This window comes from Hypanus sabinus, chromosome 2, assembly GCF_030144855.1.
Source record: "Hypanus sabinus isolate sHypSab1 chromosome 2, sHypSab1.hap1, whole genome shotgun sequence".
In the NCBI taxonomy this organism is placed as follows: domain Eukaryota; kingdom Metazoa; phylum Chordata; class Chondrichthyes; order Myliobatiformes; family Dasyatidae; genus Hypanus; species Hypanus sabinus.
Window position 1 is genome coordinate 28,797,570 of NC_082707.1, and position 16,639 is coordinate 28,814,208.

The 16,639-nt window shown below is 38.3% G+C and overlaps 1 protein-coding gene across 3 annotated transcripts in view; it reads left to right on the forward strand.

Annotated features, from left to right (window-relative positions):
• The window catches only part of xrn1 (5'-3' exoribonuclease 1), a 144,809-nt gene that overhangs the window by 105,863 nt on the left and 22,307 nt on the right, over window positions 1-16,639 (forward strand). For all 3 annotated transcript variants that reach the window (XM_059993792.1, XM_059993785.1, XM_059993775.1), the window contains exons 35-38: window positions 703-791; window positions 1,816-1,947; window positions 4,241-4,378; window positions 11,672-11,840. In XM_059993792.1, coding sequence (XP_059849775.1) covers window positions 703-791; window positions 1,816-1,947; window positions 4,241-4,378; window positions 11,672-11,840 — 528 coding nt within the window. The remainder of the gene's footprint in view (window positions 1-702; window positions 792-1,815; window positions 1,948-4,240; window positions 4,379-11,671; window positions 11,841-16,639) is intronic.

The window sequence follows — 16,639 nt, forward strand, 5'->3', positions numbered from 1 at the left end:
TATATTTGTCCTGCTTTTTGTAGACAAGAAATGCTGGGCAATTTTCCACATTATCAGGTAAATACCAACATTGTAACTTCTCTTGAACAGTTTATCTGAAAGCACAGCTAATTCTGGAGCTGACATCTTTACTTCAACACCTAGGATGTTAACATACCACATCCCCTACTTAAGGACATACTCTGTTTTTTCTTGATATCAGATTAGCTGAAATCCAGCTTCTTTGGTGGGGAGTTCAGTAGGAAACTAAAATGGATCATCCACTCAATGAATATGGCTGGACATTGGCACTCACATGTTGTGCCCTTTGATCATGGAGGATAGGGATATCCTTGATGCTACCTCTTCCTGATAGCTATTTGATTGCCTATACCCATTCATGACTAAGTATCAACAAATTGCTGAGCTACTTTCTGATCCATTGTTCGTTATAAGTTATTCAATTACGTATTTTTCCTAATTTTTGTAACTACTTGAAACATTGAATTTTATGCACTTGAAACATTAATTTATCTTGTATCTTAATAGATGTTCATTTGAACTATTGGGTTTCCTACTATGATATTTCTTCCTGTGTCTGTGGTTATTCAGTTTTTAATTTATCAATGCTCTTTGTAATTAAACTGTTCTTGCTTGTGTGGCAGAATTCTTTTCGACCGTTTGTTTTCTGGTCATTAAAGCTTATTGTCTTGCATCCATTAGCAAAAGAGGATAACTCTGAAAATTTCAAGGCGAGAACTCGGGGACCTGAAAGCACTGGCCAGTCACAATCTAAACTGCCAAGTAAACAGGTATGTACACAGTTCAGGATTGTAACTTGGAATGTGATTTTTTGAAGTTTGGATGTAGAGACTACAACATTGTTCTCCACACAGAGTCTGGTTTTACAGATCACATTTGTTGATGGCCAGCTGTTCATGGCGAAGTAGGTCTTTGAATTCCATCCTTGACTGTGCAAATATGAATGCCTAAGTCGAGTTATGGCTCAAATGCTAACATATCCAGTACATTGAGATCTGTGGCAGAGCCAAGATATATTGTAGATAAAATCTGGAGCCATATTGTACCTACCCCTTAGCTTATGGTATGAATATCTGGCAAATGAGCAGCAGTTCCAGCAGTACAGTGGTTTTGCTGTCTCATAGTTCTGGCAACACTGGTTCAATCGTGACCTCTGTTGCTGTCAGTGACCCACATAAATTTGCCTCAGTTACTCTGGTTTCCTCCTGCATCCCAAAAATATGCACATTGATTGTTAAAGTAGCCAAATTGTTCCTAGTGTGTATACAAGTGGGAGAATCTGAGAGGGAGCATATGGGAAGATTGAGTGTAAAATCGATTAGAATTAAATTAGTGTAAAAAAAGATGATGCTTGATAATGGCTGTAGCTTGATCAGCCAAAAATTCCTGCATCTGTATTACATGCTATGACATTAGAATGGCATTACCAGCTCTTTGTAGAAGTGCTTGTCTCATTTTACTTTCTGTTCTATTATTTTAATGTTTTAATTTATTTTGTTTAAATGTTTAATCATTTGTATCTAACTAAATAATTTTAAGTATTTCTATCAGAGACAATTAAAAATAAGTTAATAAGCTCCTGCTGAGCAGAAACAGGCTAAGCATATGAACTTTGAGCTGAGTCCAAGATAATGCAAACCAACATCTGTACAGATTGGTATCTGCATTCTTATCTGTAGAAAAATTGTAAATGTAATCAATAGTCCATTTTTTTGTCAATGATAGCATTATTCATAGCCCTAAATTATTTAAAAACACTCTTAAACTGTGAAATGTTCTTTTGAACCTCTGCAGGCATGTACTGGTACTAGTAAACAAAGTATGAAAATTCTCAAAAGGAATGAAGAATCATGTGAGCAGAAGCCTGTTGTAGAAAATTGTCAGTCATGTCCATCTTCAACAGAAAAGAATAATTCCTCCACCAGGGTAAGAACCCCACTTGCAGCATCACGTAGAGATTTTGAAAGGCGTAGCTGAAATGTGAAATTGCTTTTTTTTTTGAACTGGAGAATATGCAATTAAGTGTGAATCCTCAGCTGGTACGAATATTTTAGTGGAACTAATGCAAATAGGTAACTGGGTTTCACTGTCTGAATTAAGGACCAGGATTTAAATTGAAACTTCTCCTCTTACTCTTAATATAGTGTAGTAGTTTGCATGCTGTCTGCATAAGGAAAATATGGAAGGCAAAAAAAAACCAAAAGAAGCTTGTGTAGAGTGGCAAAAAAAAGTCAACTAATCTTTTATTATTAGTATTGTGCAGTATTGCACCTTTTAAGATTTAGTGTGTTTGAAAGAAATTTGACTGGAAGGGAGAGTGATTTAAATGGGATAATTTTGTGCTCAAGATCTTTAGAGAACAGCTCATTATTTCCATAGGCAAATCTAGAAATAATGGGTAATTTTCCTATTGGAACTAGTTTGCTCAGCTTTAAAAATCTTCATATTAATAAAAAAAAATCTAAAATCTGGAACTCTTTTACCCATCCTCCTCTCCCCCCCCCCAAAAAAAAAACTGGTGAGGAAGTCGGTTGAAAATATTGTAATTGGTTTAGATTTTTTTTTAAGTAGTATGGTTAATAGATGAGGAACATTGTGGGAAAATGGATTAAGGATAGCAAACATTTATAAATGATATAACAGGATCGAGAAGCTGAATGCTCTTGTTCCTTATTCACTTGCCCGAAAGAGAAAGAGTATAGATTGCTAATAATAATTATTAAATTAAAAATATACTTCCAGATGAACATAATGCAAGATCCACCTAGTCAAGCATGAAAGATCACCCAGCTATTGAATAATATAATTCTAACATGAATAGTGTAAATGTGGTTAAGTTAGGTGTTGCACTGAAATTAGTCCTTTGATCTGAGCAAACGTGATCAAATATACTTAATGGCCACTCTATTAGGTACCTCTGTACCCCTGCTTGTTACTGCAAATATATAATACTGTTGCAGCAATTCGATGAATAAAAGTATGCAGACACGGTCAAGAGGTTCATTTGTTGTTCAGGCCAAACATCATTTTGGGGAAGAAATGTGATCGAAGTGACTTGGGCTGTGGAATGATTGTTGGTGCCAGACAGGATGGTTTGAGTATCTCAAACTACTGATCTGGGATTTTCATGTACAACAGTCACTAGTGTTTACAGAGAATGGTGTGAGAACCAAAAAAAAACATCCAGTGAGCAACAGTTCTATGACCGAAATGAGAGAAAATCAGAAGAGAATGGCCAGACTGGCTCAAGCTTATAGGAAAGTGGCAGTAACTCAAATAACCATTGAGTTATACGCAATAGTGGTGTGTAGAAGAGCATAACACACAACTCATCGAACCTTGAAGTGAATGGGCTAGAGCAACAGAAGACCACAAACATACAGGAGGTACCTAATAAAGTGAGATTTTAAAAGCATCTCCGGATGTATTTGACAAATGGAAAGAGATAATAATTAAACTGTCTTTTCTATTACTATTTACCCCTTTTTGTACATTTTGTGCCTATATTTATATGGAACTTGCCCTTAATATTTGGCTTTGAACATTAAATCTTTTGACCATTTCAACTTGCATGAAGACAGGTTTTTATTTCAATGAATATATCATATTTTCCGATGTCCACATGTTTGTTAGGCCACAGTGTCATTAAAGAGAGAAACTCAAAAGATTTTTCTGTTTCAAGTTGTTTGATTTCTGCAATTCTGGAAGACAAAGTCATGTGCATTAATTTTTTTCATAAAATTTTTGTGTGATGTTATACTTCTATAATTCAAGAGTTTAAAATATTATAATTGTAGAGGAGGAGAATATCACAACAGTGTGGATAGGAAACGTTTAGAGGGATATGGGGTAATACAGCTAATATAGGCAAATGGGGCCAGCTCAAGAAACTACCTTGGCAAGCAACAATATGCTGGGCTGAAGGCCTGTTTGCATGCCGTGTAACTCAATGGTTATATTTCTTATATCATTAAGTGCATTATCTTTACAACAAAAGAAATCACTGGAAGTTGTTTTGCCAGTATGGTTTATATTGTTCTTGTCACTCAACCACATATTTTGTAATGTCATTTGATTTAGTCTTTGTTCTTGGTGTTTATCTTTGAAGGAAAATAATGTTTTTATGTCTCCAATTTTGTGTTGCTCCAAGGATATCGAGCTATCCTTTGTGGTTGCTTCTTGAATTTTTGTTCGATGTTACAATGCAGTATATCAACAGGTGTCATCTGATTTTGAAGAACTGTTAGTTTCATTGAAGACACCCAGTGGACAAGCAGAGAAAGATGCACAAGACTCACAGTCTAAAGAAAACAAGGGAAATAATGGAGAACCTTTATCTCCACAGTCTTTTGCAATGGTATGTCTTGTTAAGACAGTTATGTTTTTGATATTTCAAAACAACTACCTAAAAGAAAAGGGGAATATAAGCTTTCTATTATTGCCACATTTGTGCATCTGAGAATAGCAGTATCTGAATCCTTGGCAATAATTTCACATCCTGATCTGGTTCATGAACTTTGGCTCTTGGTCAAATTATGCAACACATTACTCTTGCAGAGATACACAAACGCATTGTCTGATTCTTAACTATTAATATTGAGGTATCCCTTCAGAGAGATGCATCAGGAATGTGGTGGTCTCAACAACTGTTTCAGGGAATGTAGAGCAGCTTGCAGATTTATGGTTGTTGGGAGGTTAATACTACTCATAAAATTCTTGGTGCTGGTTAGAGGTTTCCAATTTGCCTGGCTCTGTTTTACAATGAAGGTTAGCTTACTTTGACATTGTGCCGACAGCAGATAGGTACATGTCAAAGTTCAAAGTAAATTATTATCAAGGTATATATGTCAGCATTAAAAGCCCTGAGATTTGTATTCTTGTGGAGATACTCAGCAAATCCAAGAACCAGAATAGAATCAAGGAAAGACTGCATCCAACAGGGCAGAGAAACAGTCAATGTGCAAAAGACAACAAACTCTGCAGTGCAAAAGAAAAAACCAAATAATAATTGTAAATAAACAATAAATATCGAGAACCTGAGATTAAGAAGTCCTTGAAAGAGAGTCCTTAGGTTGTGGGAACAGTTCAGTGAAGGAGCAGGTGACTTTAGGTGAAGTTATCCCCGATGGACAGCATAGCAGCGCCTCTACTAACTTAGTTTACAAAAATTTGGCATGACAAATAAAGCTTCTATAGATGTGTTGTGGAGAGTCTATTGACTGACTGCATCACAGCCTGGTATGGAAACACCAATGTCTTTGAACAGAAAATCTTACAAATGGTAGTAGATACACTGATAATGCCCTCCCCACCATGTGCATATCTATATGGAATGTTGTAGGAAAGCAGCATCCATCAATAGGAATTCTCACCAGTCAGGTCATGCTCTCTTCTAGCTTCTTCCAGTTACAGGAACCTTAGGATCTACACTACCCCTTTTTACCCTTCAACCATCAGGCTCTTTAACCAGAGGGGATCACTGAACTATTCCTACAACCTATGGAGTTACTTTCAAGAACTCTTCATCTCAGGTTCTTGACAATTATTACTTATTTATTTTTATTTGTTTGTATTTGCAGTTTGTTGTCTTTTGTACATTTTATGTCTATAATGTTGGGTGCAGCCTTTTATTGATTCTATTGTGTTTCTTGTATTTACAGTGTATGCTGGCAAAAAAATGAACTTTCAGGGTTACAGTGGCAGCATTTATGTACTTTGATAATAAATTTACTTTGAACTTTGAAGCATCTCTGCACCCAATCCACTCATATTTTGTCTTCTACAGGGAGAAAGTAATGACTTAACATATCAAAGGTATACGAAAGGTTTGCAGTAATCCAGAAAGTAAAATGATAGTCAATTGCAGTACTAAAAAGAAAGTAATCAAATCAAACAAATTATTACCTGATTGGTTTCTCTGCTAAGGTAGGTATTTACTATTGGAAGAAAGATTTACCAGGACAATTAATAAATGAAAAATTTTAAAAGTTAAAACATCTGACATGATATACAATATGGATACAATTGTGTTCATGTCAGCTGCCATTTCTTTGTGTATTTGGATTCTGAGAAGGAATTTGATAAGGTGCCATATAAAAGGTGTTGGGACAATGTACAAGCATGGATGACGATCGGTTGTCACATAAAAGAAAGAATTGTGATAAACAGATCTTTCTTTCAGGCTGGTAGGATATCAGTAGAAGAGTGCCCAAAGAATCATATCTTGGCCATCAGTTATTCTGGGATTTATATTTCACTGATCTGGAGGATAGGGCAGAGTATAAGGTCTCCATATTTACTCATGACATGAAAATCACTGAGAAAGCATGTTGTGATGAGGATAAATAGACAATTCCCTTTGAGCCAGCACCACCATTCAATGTGATCATGGCTGATCATCCACAATCAGTACCCTGTTCCTGCCTTCTCCCCATATCCCTTGACTCAGCTATCTTTAAGAGCTCTATCTAACTCTTTCTTGAAAGCATCCAGAGAATTGACCTCCACTGCCTTCTGAGGCAGAGCATTCCATAGATCCACAACTCTCTGGGTGAAAAAGTTTTGCCTCAACTCCATTCTAAATGGCCTACCACTTATTCTTAAACTGTGGCCTTTAGTTCTAGACTCCCCCAACATCGAGAACATGTTTCCGCATCTAGTGTGACCAATCCCTTAATAATCTTATATGTTTCAATCAGATCCCCTCTCATCCTTCTAAATTCCAGTGTATACAAGCCCAGTCGCTCCAATCTTTCAACATATGACAGTCCCGCCATCCCGGGAATTAACCTCGTGAACCTACGCTGCACTCCCTCAATAGCAAGAATGTCCTTCCTCAAATTTGGAGACCAAAACTGAACACAATACTCCAGGTGTGGTCTCATCAGGGCCCTGTACAACTGCAGAAGGACCCCTTTCCTCCTATACTCAACTCCCCTTGTTATGAAGGCCAACATGCCATTGGCTTTCTTCACTGCCTGCTGTACCTGCAATCTTACTTTGTGCTGATGTACAAGAACACCTAGGTCTCATTGTACTTCCCCTTTTCCTAACTTGACACCATTCAGATAGTAATCTGCCTTCCTGTTCTTGCCACCTGTTATGTACCCTTTAACTGGGTTAACAGACCAGCAGAAATGGAAGGATACGTTGGAGTCTGGTGGTACTATAACTAAAGGTGCTTATTAGTAAACTAGGTAATACAGTATCAAAAATGCACATATACATATAAAACAGGTTAGCAATAATAAAAACAAGTGTAGGAATAATAATCAACAGTCATAAACAAGCTCTATCAAAGTTTAGGGGTAAATGAATTGTCATAAGAGAATATAGAGTTCAGTTCAGTTTGTGCTGAGGTAGTTGGTTGTTGTGTTGCAATTGTTGGGGAGAAAGAGAGAGAGAGCAAGCAGAGATGTAAGCAGCTGCAGCAGGCAAACCTTCCGTTGACGTCTTGTTCCGTCGTACCGTTATGGTCATTCGGTTATGACCCCTCCGTTCTCAGCTAGACCGTTCTTCCGTGGTGGACTTGTCAATCTGGCATGAGTGGACACACACAAGCCTCCACCGGCCCTGCTGTCACACTGTGAGCTTTGTGACCGATCTCCTGATTGGGTCCTCGAAGCCCTCACCTTCCTGTGGGTGCACAGCACACTTTCAGTGTCCACTGGTGTGTATGAGGGTGTCTCCCCAGACTCTCTTTTATCCCCACTGATGGGGTATCCTTGTAGCAAAAGGTAAATAATCAGTGAAGAAGTCATAATACATAAATCAGTCATCTCTCTCTCTCTTATCTGTAGCAGATGCCTTTACCTCTGTTCTTCATCTCTCTCTCTCCTTAGCAGCATAGTTCCCGGGTCGGGGGGAAGGGTAGCTCTGGACCCCATTTCCATCAGGTCTGTTCAGCACTCATAACACACCAAAGTGAATAACCTTCCATTTATCCACATTAAACTGCATTTGCCATGCATCTACCCACTCACCCAACCTGTCCAGGTCACCCTGCATTCTCTTAACATCCTCCTCATATTTCACACTGCCACCCAACTTTCTGTCATCTGCAAATTTGCTAATGTTACTTTTAATCCCTTCATTGAAATCATTAATATTGATTTATGATATATGAATGTGCAGGATAGATATAGTTTGATTGAGTTAAAGCTTGGTGACCAACATCAGTAATGGCCTCAGTTTAGAAAAATGAGGGGGAAACTTTAAAGGAATCAAAGTACATTTATTGTCAAAGTATGTATATAGTATACAACCCTAAGATTCATCGTCTCCACAGACAGCCACAAAATGGTAGAACCCATTTAAAGAAAAACTTCAAACCACCTCCCCAACCACATCAATCCACCCCCCCCTCCCCGTGCAAAGAAAAACAACTCACATGAATTTACCGATTATTGAAAGATCTAGATAAAGTGAAAATGGAGAGGAATTTTCCAGCAGTGGGAGAATCTCGATTTCTTTTGTCAGAGTGTGGTGAATCTTTAATTCATTGCCACAGACGACTGTGGGGGCCAAGTCATTGTGTATATTTAAAGCAAAGGTTGATGGGTTATGGGGGAAGGCAGCAGAATGTAGTGGAGAGGGAAAATAAGTTAGACATGATGAAATGGTGGAGTACTCTCAATGGGCCATGTGGCTGAATTCTGCTCCTTATGTTTTATAATATTATGATGGAAGCAAGCCACTATATATGCCACGGAGATAATTTGACCTTTGTAGGCAGCATTTTTCCTATACATAGCAAGTGTCATTGCTTTGCTGCTGACCAGAAGACCCAGCCTAAGATGCAAGTAGGGCACAGTGGTTAATGGGATTCACCTATGTTAAACCAAACTCACAAAAAGATGTCAAAGAAAGATAAGAAAAAAATAGCCCGATTTTCAAGTTGAATGTGATGTAATTGTATAACAGACTGCTCTCTGTCATTGTTTAGAATATGAATAGTTTTTAACCAGTTTTTAATAGTTTTAAGGTAAGTTCCTTTTGGAAAGAATTTGAAAAAAGTGACTGGAATTGGCACATCTTAGAGGCATGATGGACCAATATCTTTTTCATAAGAAACTTAGTATGTTATGCCTTTATCTTATGTTACTTTCCAATTTTAACCAAATATAATAAAACTCCATTAATGTGGCACGGTTGGTTGGGTCAATGCTAATTGGACAATTAGATGTTATTCCTGTTTGTCACTTGGCCTCACTTGGATTATTGTGACTAAGAAAGGATGTGCTGATAGTGGAGCAGGTTCAAAGGAGGTTCACAGAAATGAATCCGGGATTGAAAGGCTTGTGATGTGAGGAGTGTTTGATGGCTCTGGGCCTGTACTCACTGGAATTCAGAAGAATCAGGGGGTGACCTAATTGAAACCTATTGGATGTTGAAGGGCCTCGATAGAGAGGATGTTTCCTATGATGGGGAAGTCTTAAGACCAGAGGACACAGCCTCAGAATAGAGGGCTGTATTTTTGAATGGAGATGAGGAATTTCTTTAGCCAGAGTGTGGTGAATCTGTGGAATTTGATGCCACAGGCAGCTGTGGAGGCTTAAGTCATTCGGTATATTTAAGGCAGAGTTTGATAGATTCTTGATTACTCAGGGCATGAAAGGACACAAGGAGAAGGCAAGAGAGGGAAATGGATGAGCCATGATGCAATGGCAGAACAGACTCGATGGGCCAAATGGCGTAATTCTGCTCCTATATTTTATGGTCTTAATACTTCTATGTATTTTTAATTTGCTATTGTTTTAGATGTTGCACAGTAGAATAGTGTATTTCCGGAGATTTGGTGTTTTGAGATTTTGGGTTAGAATGGGAAACAGCCCAGTGGGTTTTAAGGGAGCCTGTGAACTAGGCTTGATAAGCCATATGCCAGGCAATTAAGATTATCAAATAGTTTGAAGCCCGCATTTCCAGTGCTGTACTATGATTTAAAAAATAAAATGGTAAATGCTTTGCAATACATAATAATGAAGAATATTATTTGGTTATGAAATCAACCCAACATTAGTATAATCTAGAAAAAAAATCAGCAAATGAAAAGTAACTTCTACCAGACTGTTTGGATCAGCATGTATTCCAAAATGGTACAGTCTTTGTATTCCTTATGCTTGCATGTATAATAATTGTTTAGAGTTCTGAGTACCCATTGTAACAATATCTGAATGAAATGTACCAATAAGATTACAAGAAAACCAAGTGCTAGAAGTCCACCTCATGGCAGGCAGCATCAGTCGCAAGGGAAACAGTTGACATTATGGACCACAGACACTTCAGAACCAGAGAAATGAGAAGGTGAGGGAGGAAGCTGAACAGAGGAAATAGCTGATTGAGAACATACTAAAATTGTCACAATAACGTGATTCCAAGATCACCTCTACTTTAAAAAAGTTTGCAAAGATTCTACATCAAAATCTAAAACTTGCACAAACTTCTAAAGATATGTGGTGGAGAATATATTGATTGGTTGCATCGCTTGGCCTGTTATGGAAACACCAATACCTTTGAATGGAAAATCCTACAAAAATTAGTGAATACAGCCTAATCCATCATGGGTAAAGTCTTTCCCACCATTGAGCATATCTAAACGAAGTGTTGTCGCTGAAAAGCAGCATCCAGCATCAAAGACCTCCACCACCCGGGTGATGTTCTCTTCTCATTGCTGGCATCCGAACGAAGGTGAAGATACAGGAACGGGACCCACACCACCAGGTTCAGGAACAGTTATTACTCCTAAACCATAAGGCTCTTGAGCCAAAGGGGATAACCTTACTCAACTTCATTTGCCTCATTATTAAAATGTTCCCAGAACAGATAGAGTCACTTACAGGGACTCTTCATCTCATATTCTAAATAGTTATTGTTTGTTTGTTTGTTTATTTAATGAAATAATTATTATTTCCTCCTTTTTGTATTTGTATAGTTTGTTGTCTTTTGCACACTAGTTAAACACCCAAGTTGGTGTGGTCTTATATAGTTTATGGTTATTCTATTATGTATTTATTGAGTAGACCTGCAAGAAAATTAATCTTCGGGTTGAATATAGAGACCTATATATACTTTGATAATAAGTTTACTTTGAACTTTGTTCTCTACACACTCTTGAAACAATATAACTTCTAACATGACGTGTAATGCCAAGGTGAATTTATGACTAAATTGCAAATTGATAATTGATGCAACTTAATGGGAGTGCTAAAGTACTTATCGGCTAAATCTCAGTCCTCCCATTTCTCACACCCCTCCCCACCCCCATCAACTGAAGTTCTACTCGGGAGCTAAATGCCAGAAGGACAGACACGTTTTTTTGTTTGATTAAAATCATGGAGAAAAATATTGCCATCAGCTTTATGTGGAAATAACTGTCCAATATTGTTGGTCAAGGAGTCCAAATCTGAATATGCAATATTATATCTGTGAAACCTTATTTTTAAATATCTATAGTTGAAATAATTCTTCTCTTAATCTACATTAAATTCTTAAACTTTCTGATCTGGTTATGTCAAAGTATTACCCCACTCCCACAAAGTTCTGTTTTCATTCTAACGGTATGAATTCTGATGCTTCCTTTGCACTTTGATTTCTGTGGATTCTTAAAAAAATTTTGACTTAATGTAATGAATATTTTTGATTTTATTGTTAGAAAGGAACGCAAATGTTAAAGGAAATTCTGAAGATAGATGGTGCACATTTAACCCCTGATAAAGAAACTAGTGCAACTTCTAATGTAAAGCAGGAAACCTCTCCTGCTGCTTCAGTCCATCATGAGAAAGCAGGATATACCTCCCACCAGCGTCCATTTAAAAAACTTGGTACGTCAATCACTATTTTAGCATTTATCTTACTAAGACAGTAAAATCATGCTAGAAAATTAGTTTGCCTAACAATTCTACTTTATTGATCATAATTGAATTGAACAACTCTTAAGGTTCACCCTGTAGTTTTAAATAATCACAACTCTTTGAGTCTCATAAACTTCCACAATTTCCAAAACTTACTACTTGTATTCAGATGTTATTTAGCCTTGATGAACCTGGTTGTGGTTTGATCTTGATTCAGGGTCATTATCTTCAGTGACTGGTCACTGCTGCTGGTCATCATGTAAGACATTTTATACATTTGTTCATACAAATCCCAAGTATTTCTTTGTTCTTTATTGCCTCTACACAGCATTAATTGCTATTTTATCCACACAACAATGTATTTCCTGAACTTCAAATTGCTGTTAGTGCCAATATACAAATCATATCATATCAACTTTAGTTATCATTTAAACCGTACTTAGATACAGCTGAATAAGACCGTGTATTTCTGGGGCCAAGGTGCAAAACATTCAAAATAGCAAGCAAACATTCAAAAACAGCAAGTAACATAATTCAAAATATAGAGCAAAGAAGGATAATCACTCGAAAAAAAACATATGGAGTCTAATGCGACAATGTCTAGCAATATGTAGTCTTCTGGCAATGTACAGACACACACAATCCAGCCTGTCATTCCACTACTTGAACACGGGAAGATGGGAGAGGCCAGACCCAGCCAAGCTCAGTGATACTGTAACACTTCTGTGCCTCTCACCTAGTCTGCAGCAGCAGACAAGCCTGAGGCTTGAGGCCTTAGTTCTCATTACAACTGAGGCTAAACAGCTCCAGGTCGATTGTCCCTCCACCAGGCATCTGTGGCAACTTACATTATCACTGTGCAACAGAGTCTTGCAATTGCAAGTAAAATGTTTGAGACAATCTCCTATGGTTATACTGCACCAACTTTTGATGCAGGCAGCAACATCATCTTCAGCCAGGTCAGCTTCTGCATACCCAAACTGCTCTTCTGATGTCCCGACCAGTTCTGCCACCAACACCAGCTCACTGATGCGGTAGCCCTGCAGTGCCCAGTGTTGTTGGAGTAGAAGTGTCTTTGGATCATAAAAGACAAACTTTACAAGCAAAAAGCACCTTTGGTTGGCCCCCAAGAGGCTGCTGTGTTCGCACGCGCCGCCATCTTACTGGAATTATTTTAACCACTTGGTTTCCTAATTAACAGATTGCTTTTTGACACTTGTTATCTATAATTTAGTACTTTTCCACAAGATGTCAGGTTTCAAACTCCCCGATCTGCTTATTCTGTCTTCCTGATAGCTCACGGTAGGATGTTTACAATGCAATAGTCCCCAAGGCAGTAAAGCTGTCTCATCTATGTTTTCAACTGATAAAAGACCAAGCGTTGATAATATGAACTTCCTTTACTATTGCCCATTGTTCTGTGGTTCCCAGTATCTTCCCAAAGCATAAAGGGATATTAATTAGATGACCACTCTGACTACTAGATTAGAGTAGCACTTCTGGTAACTGCAAAATTATTGCCTATTTCACAAATGGATCTGTAAGGAAGATAACTGAAAATTAATCTCATGCACAAACAGTATATTTACTTGTCGTAAGAGTGACAAATCTTGATTGGGAGTTGGAAAATGTGCTGTAAACATTAAAAGCAATATTATTTGTATCTGTTCCAAACTCTGATGTGAAAATCAGTAGAAGGGGTCAGGTACTTCCTTTATTGGCAGAAAACATTGTGTGATCTTCACTTATGGAGCTGTAATATGTAGCTCAGGTTGACAAAAAGTGTTTGAATATTTTTAATTTTAACCACATTGCGCACACCCACAGTCATGAAGCATCAGTGCAAAAGGGGGAAAAATGTTAACTGATAGGTTAAAAAAAAAGAAAAAAATGGAAACTTTGGTTGCTACCAAAGTCCCAAAGTCCTGCTGAAGGGTCTTGGCCCAAAACGTCGACTTAACTCTTTTCCATGGAGGCTGACTGGCCTGCTGAGTTCTTCCAGCATTTTGTATGTATTGCTTAGATTTCCAGCTGCAGCTTTTCTCCTGTTTGACGTTGGTTTGTAAACTTTTCCCTCATCAATGCACTAACATACCTTCTGATGAAGGGTCTCAACTCCTCAGTTTCTGCCTGAGCCATTGAATACCTCCAGATTCCAGCATTTGCAGTCCCTTGTACTTCTCAATGCCTGTTAATGCATACTTTGAAAGGGAGAATAAAACTACACCTGTGCAAATCCCTACTCCAGCTCAAGGCCTTATCTTTCATGAGAGTGAACAGTCATAAGGCATCATGCCCTGATGATATTCCTGGTAGGGCACAGACAACCTGTGCCAGACAACTGGCGGGGGTGTTTAAGACATCTTCAATCTCTCATTGCTGCAGTTTGAGGTTCCCACCTGCTTCAGAAAGGCAATAATCATACCAGTACCTAAAGAAGAGCAGGGTGAACTGCTCTTTGACTATCACCCAGTTGCACTTGCATCTACTGTGATGAAGTGCTTTGAAAGGCTGATGATAGCCAGAATCATCTCTTGCCTAAGCAAGGACCTGGACTCGCTGCTGTTTGCCTATCTCCACAATAGGTCTACAGCAAATGCAATGTCACTATTCTCCGTTTGGACTTGGATCACCTGGACAGTAGCATTGAGTTACTGCTCGACGTTCAACATAATCATGTCCTCAATTCTAATCAATGAGCTCCAAATCCTGGGTGTCTGTACCTCCCTCTGTAACTGGATCCTTGGGAGACAAGAGACTGTGCGGATTGGAAATAATAATTTCTCCTCCCTGACATTCAACGCTGGCAAACCTCAAAGCTATGTGCTGTGCCCACTGCTTTACTCTTTCTACCCATACGACTGTGGCTGGGTATAGTTCAAATGCCATCAATAAATTTGTTATTGACACAACTGTTGGCAGAATTTCAGATGGCGACGAGGAGCTGTACAGAAGTGAAATAGATCAGCTAGTTGAGTGGTGTCAGAACAGCAACCTTGCACTCAGTGTCAGTAAGAACAAGGAATTGATTGTGGGTTTTGGGAAGGAGAACTCGAGGGAACATATACCAGTCCTCACTGAGGGATCAGCAGTTCCATGTTCCTGGGTGTGAATATCTCTGAAGATCTATCCTAGGCCCAACATATTGAAAAAAATTACAAATAAGGTATGTCAGTGGCTGTACTTCATTAGGAATTTGAAGAGATTTGGTATGTCACCAAAAACTCTCAAATTTTTACAGATTACAGTGGAGGGCTTTCTCACTGGTTACATCACCATTTGATATGGAAGGGCATCTGCACAGGATTGGAAGAAGCTGCTGAAAGTTATAAACTCAGCTGGCTTCATCATGGTCACTAGCTTCCGTAACATTGAGGACATCTTCAAAAGGCAATGCCTCAAAAAGGTGGCATCCATCATTAAGAAGCCCATCACCCAGGACATGCCCTCTTATTGCTGCCATTTAAGAAAAGGTGCAGGAGCCTGAAGACACACACCCAACGTCTCAGGAACAACTTCTTCCCCTTCATCAACAGATTTCTGAATGGACAATGAACCCACGAACACTTCAGCATGAAGGAAGTATGTGATCCAAAGTGAGTGATCGTCTTAGTTGCTTTTCTTTTGATCGCTCGACCCTGTTGGTCATTGGTGGTGTGGAATGCTGCAAATCCAGTTCATTGGTTTATTGGCCAATGATGGGGGCAGACAGTGGGGGAGCTGCGTGGCCTTGGTTATAGCAAGGACTAGGCCTCAAGCCATGGTGTTGCCTGTTGGCAGCTGCCCAGGGTCAGGCATTGAATTCAGATGTTCCACCGGAGTGCTGGAGGAGGTGTGGTGCAGCATCCAGGCTGGAATTGGTGCAGTTCCTCTGTGTTTACTTGGCAAAAGACAAGCTGAATTGTGTTCAACTGCATACTGCATAGACTTTTTGTATGACTGTATTTTACTGCTATCTTCTATGTGTCTTCTGCTGTGTATGACTGTTGGTACTGTGTTTTGCACCTTGGCCCCAGAGTAACGCTGTTAATTTGGTTGTATTCATGTATGGTTCAGTGACAATTAAACTTGAACTCATCATTTCAGGAACAGCTTCGTCCCTGCCATCATCAGATTTCTGAATGGACAATGAACCCAAGTACTCTACCTCACGTTTTTTTTGTCTTTTTATGTTTCTCTTTTTGCACTACTTAATTATTTTTAAAGGATATTTCTTATGTTATTTATAGTTCTTTTCTGTTACGATGTATTGCATGAAACTGCTGCCATAGAACAACAAAGTTCATGATTTATGCCAGCAATATTAAACCTGATTCTGATTATCTAAATTTCTTTCTCCTTTTTCATGGTGATTATTTTGTAGACTTTACATAATAAATTCAATTTTAACTTGGCTGTATTTTAATGCATTGTCTTGTTATGTTATGCATTAAGAAAGAAACACATGTATTACTGTATCACATGTGTTTTAATATTTTGTTATAATTAGTTTCTTTTGTAATCCAATGCATAGTCGGCACGGACTAGGAGGGCCGAGATGGCCTGTTACTGTGCTGTGATTGTTATATGGTTATTTTATTTTATATATAAATATATAATTCTGAGAATGGGTCCATAGGCGTCACTGGACTGATAGGGGTTCCATGGCATAAAAAAGGTTAAGGATCCCTGATATAGAGGAATAATTATATTAGCAGTGCAACTTTCCCCATTAAAATAGAGACCATTAGATAACAATGTATTATGATTGGCTGTCTGAATGCAAAATC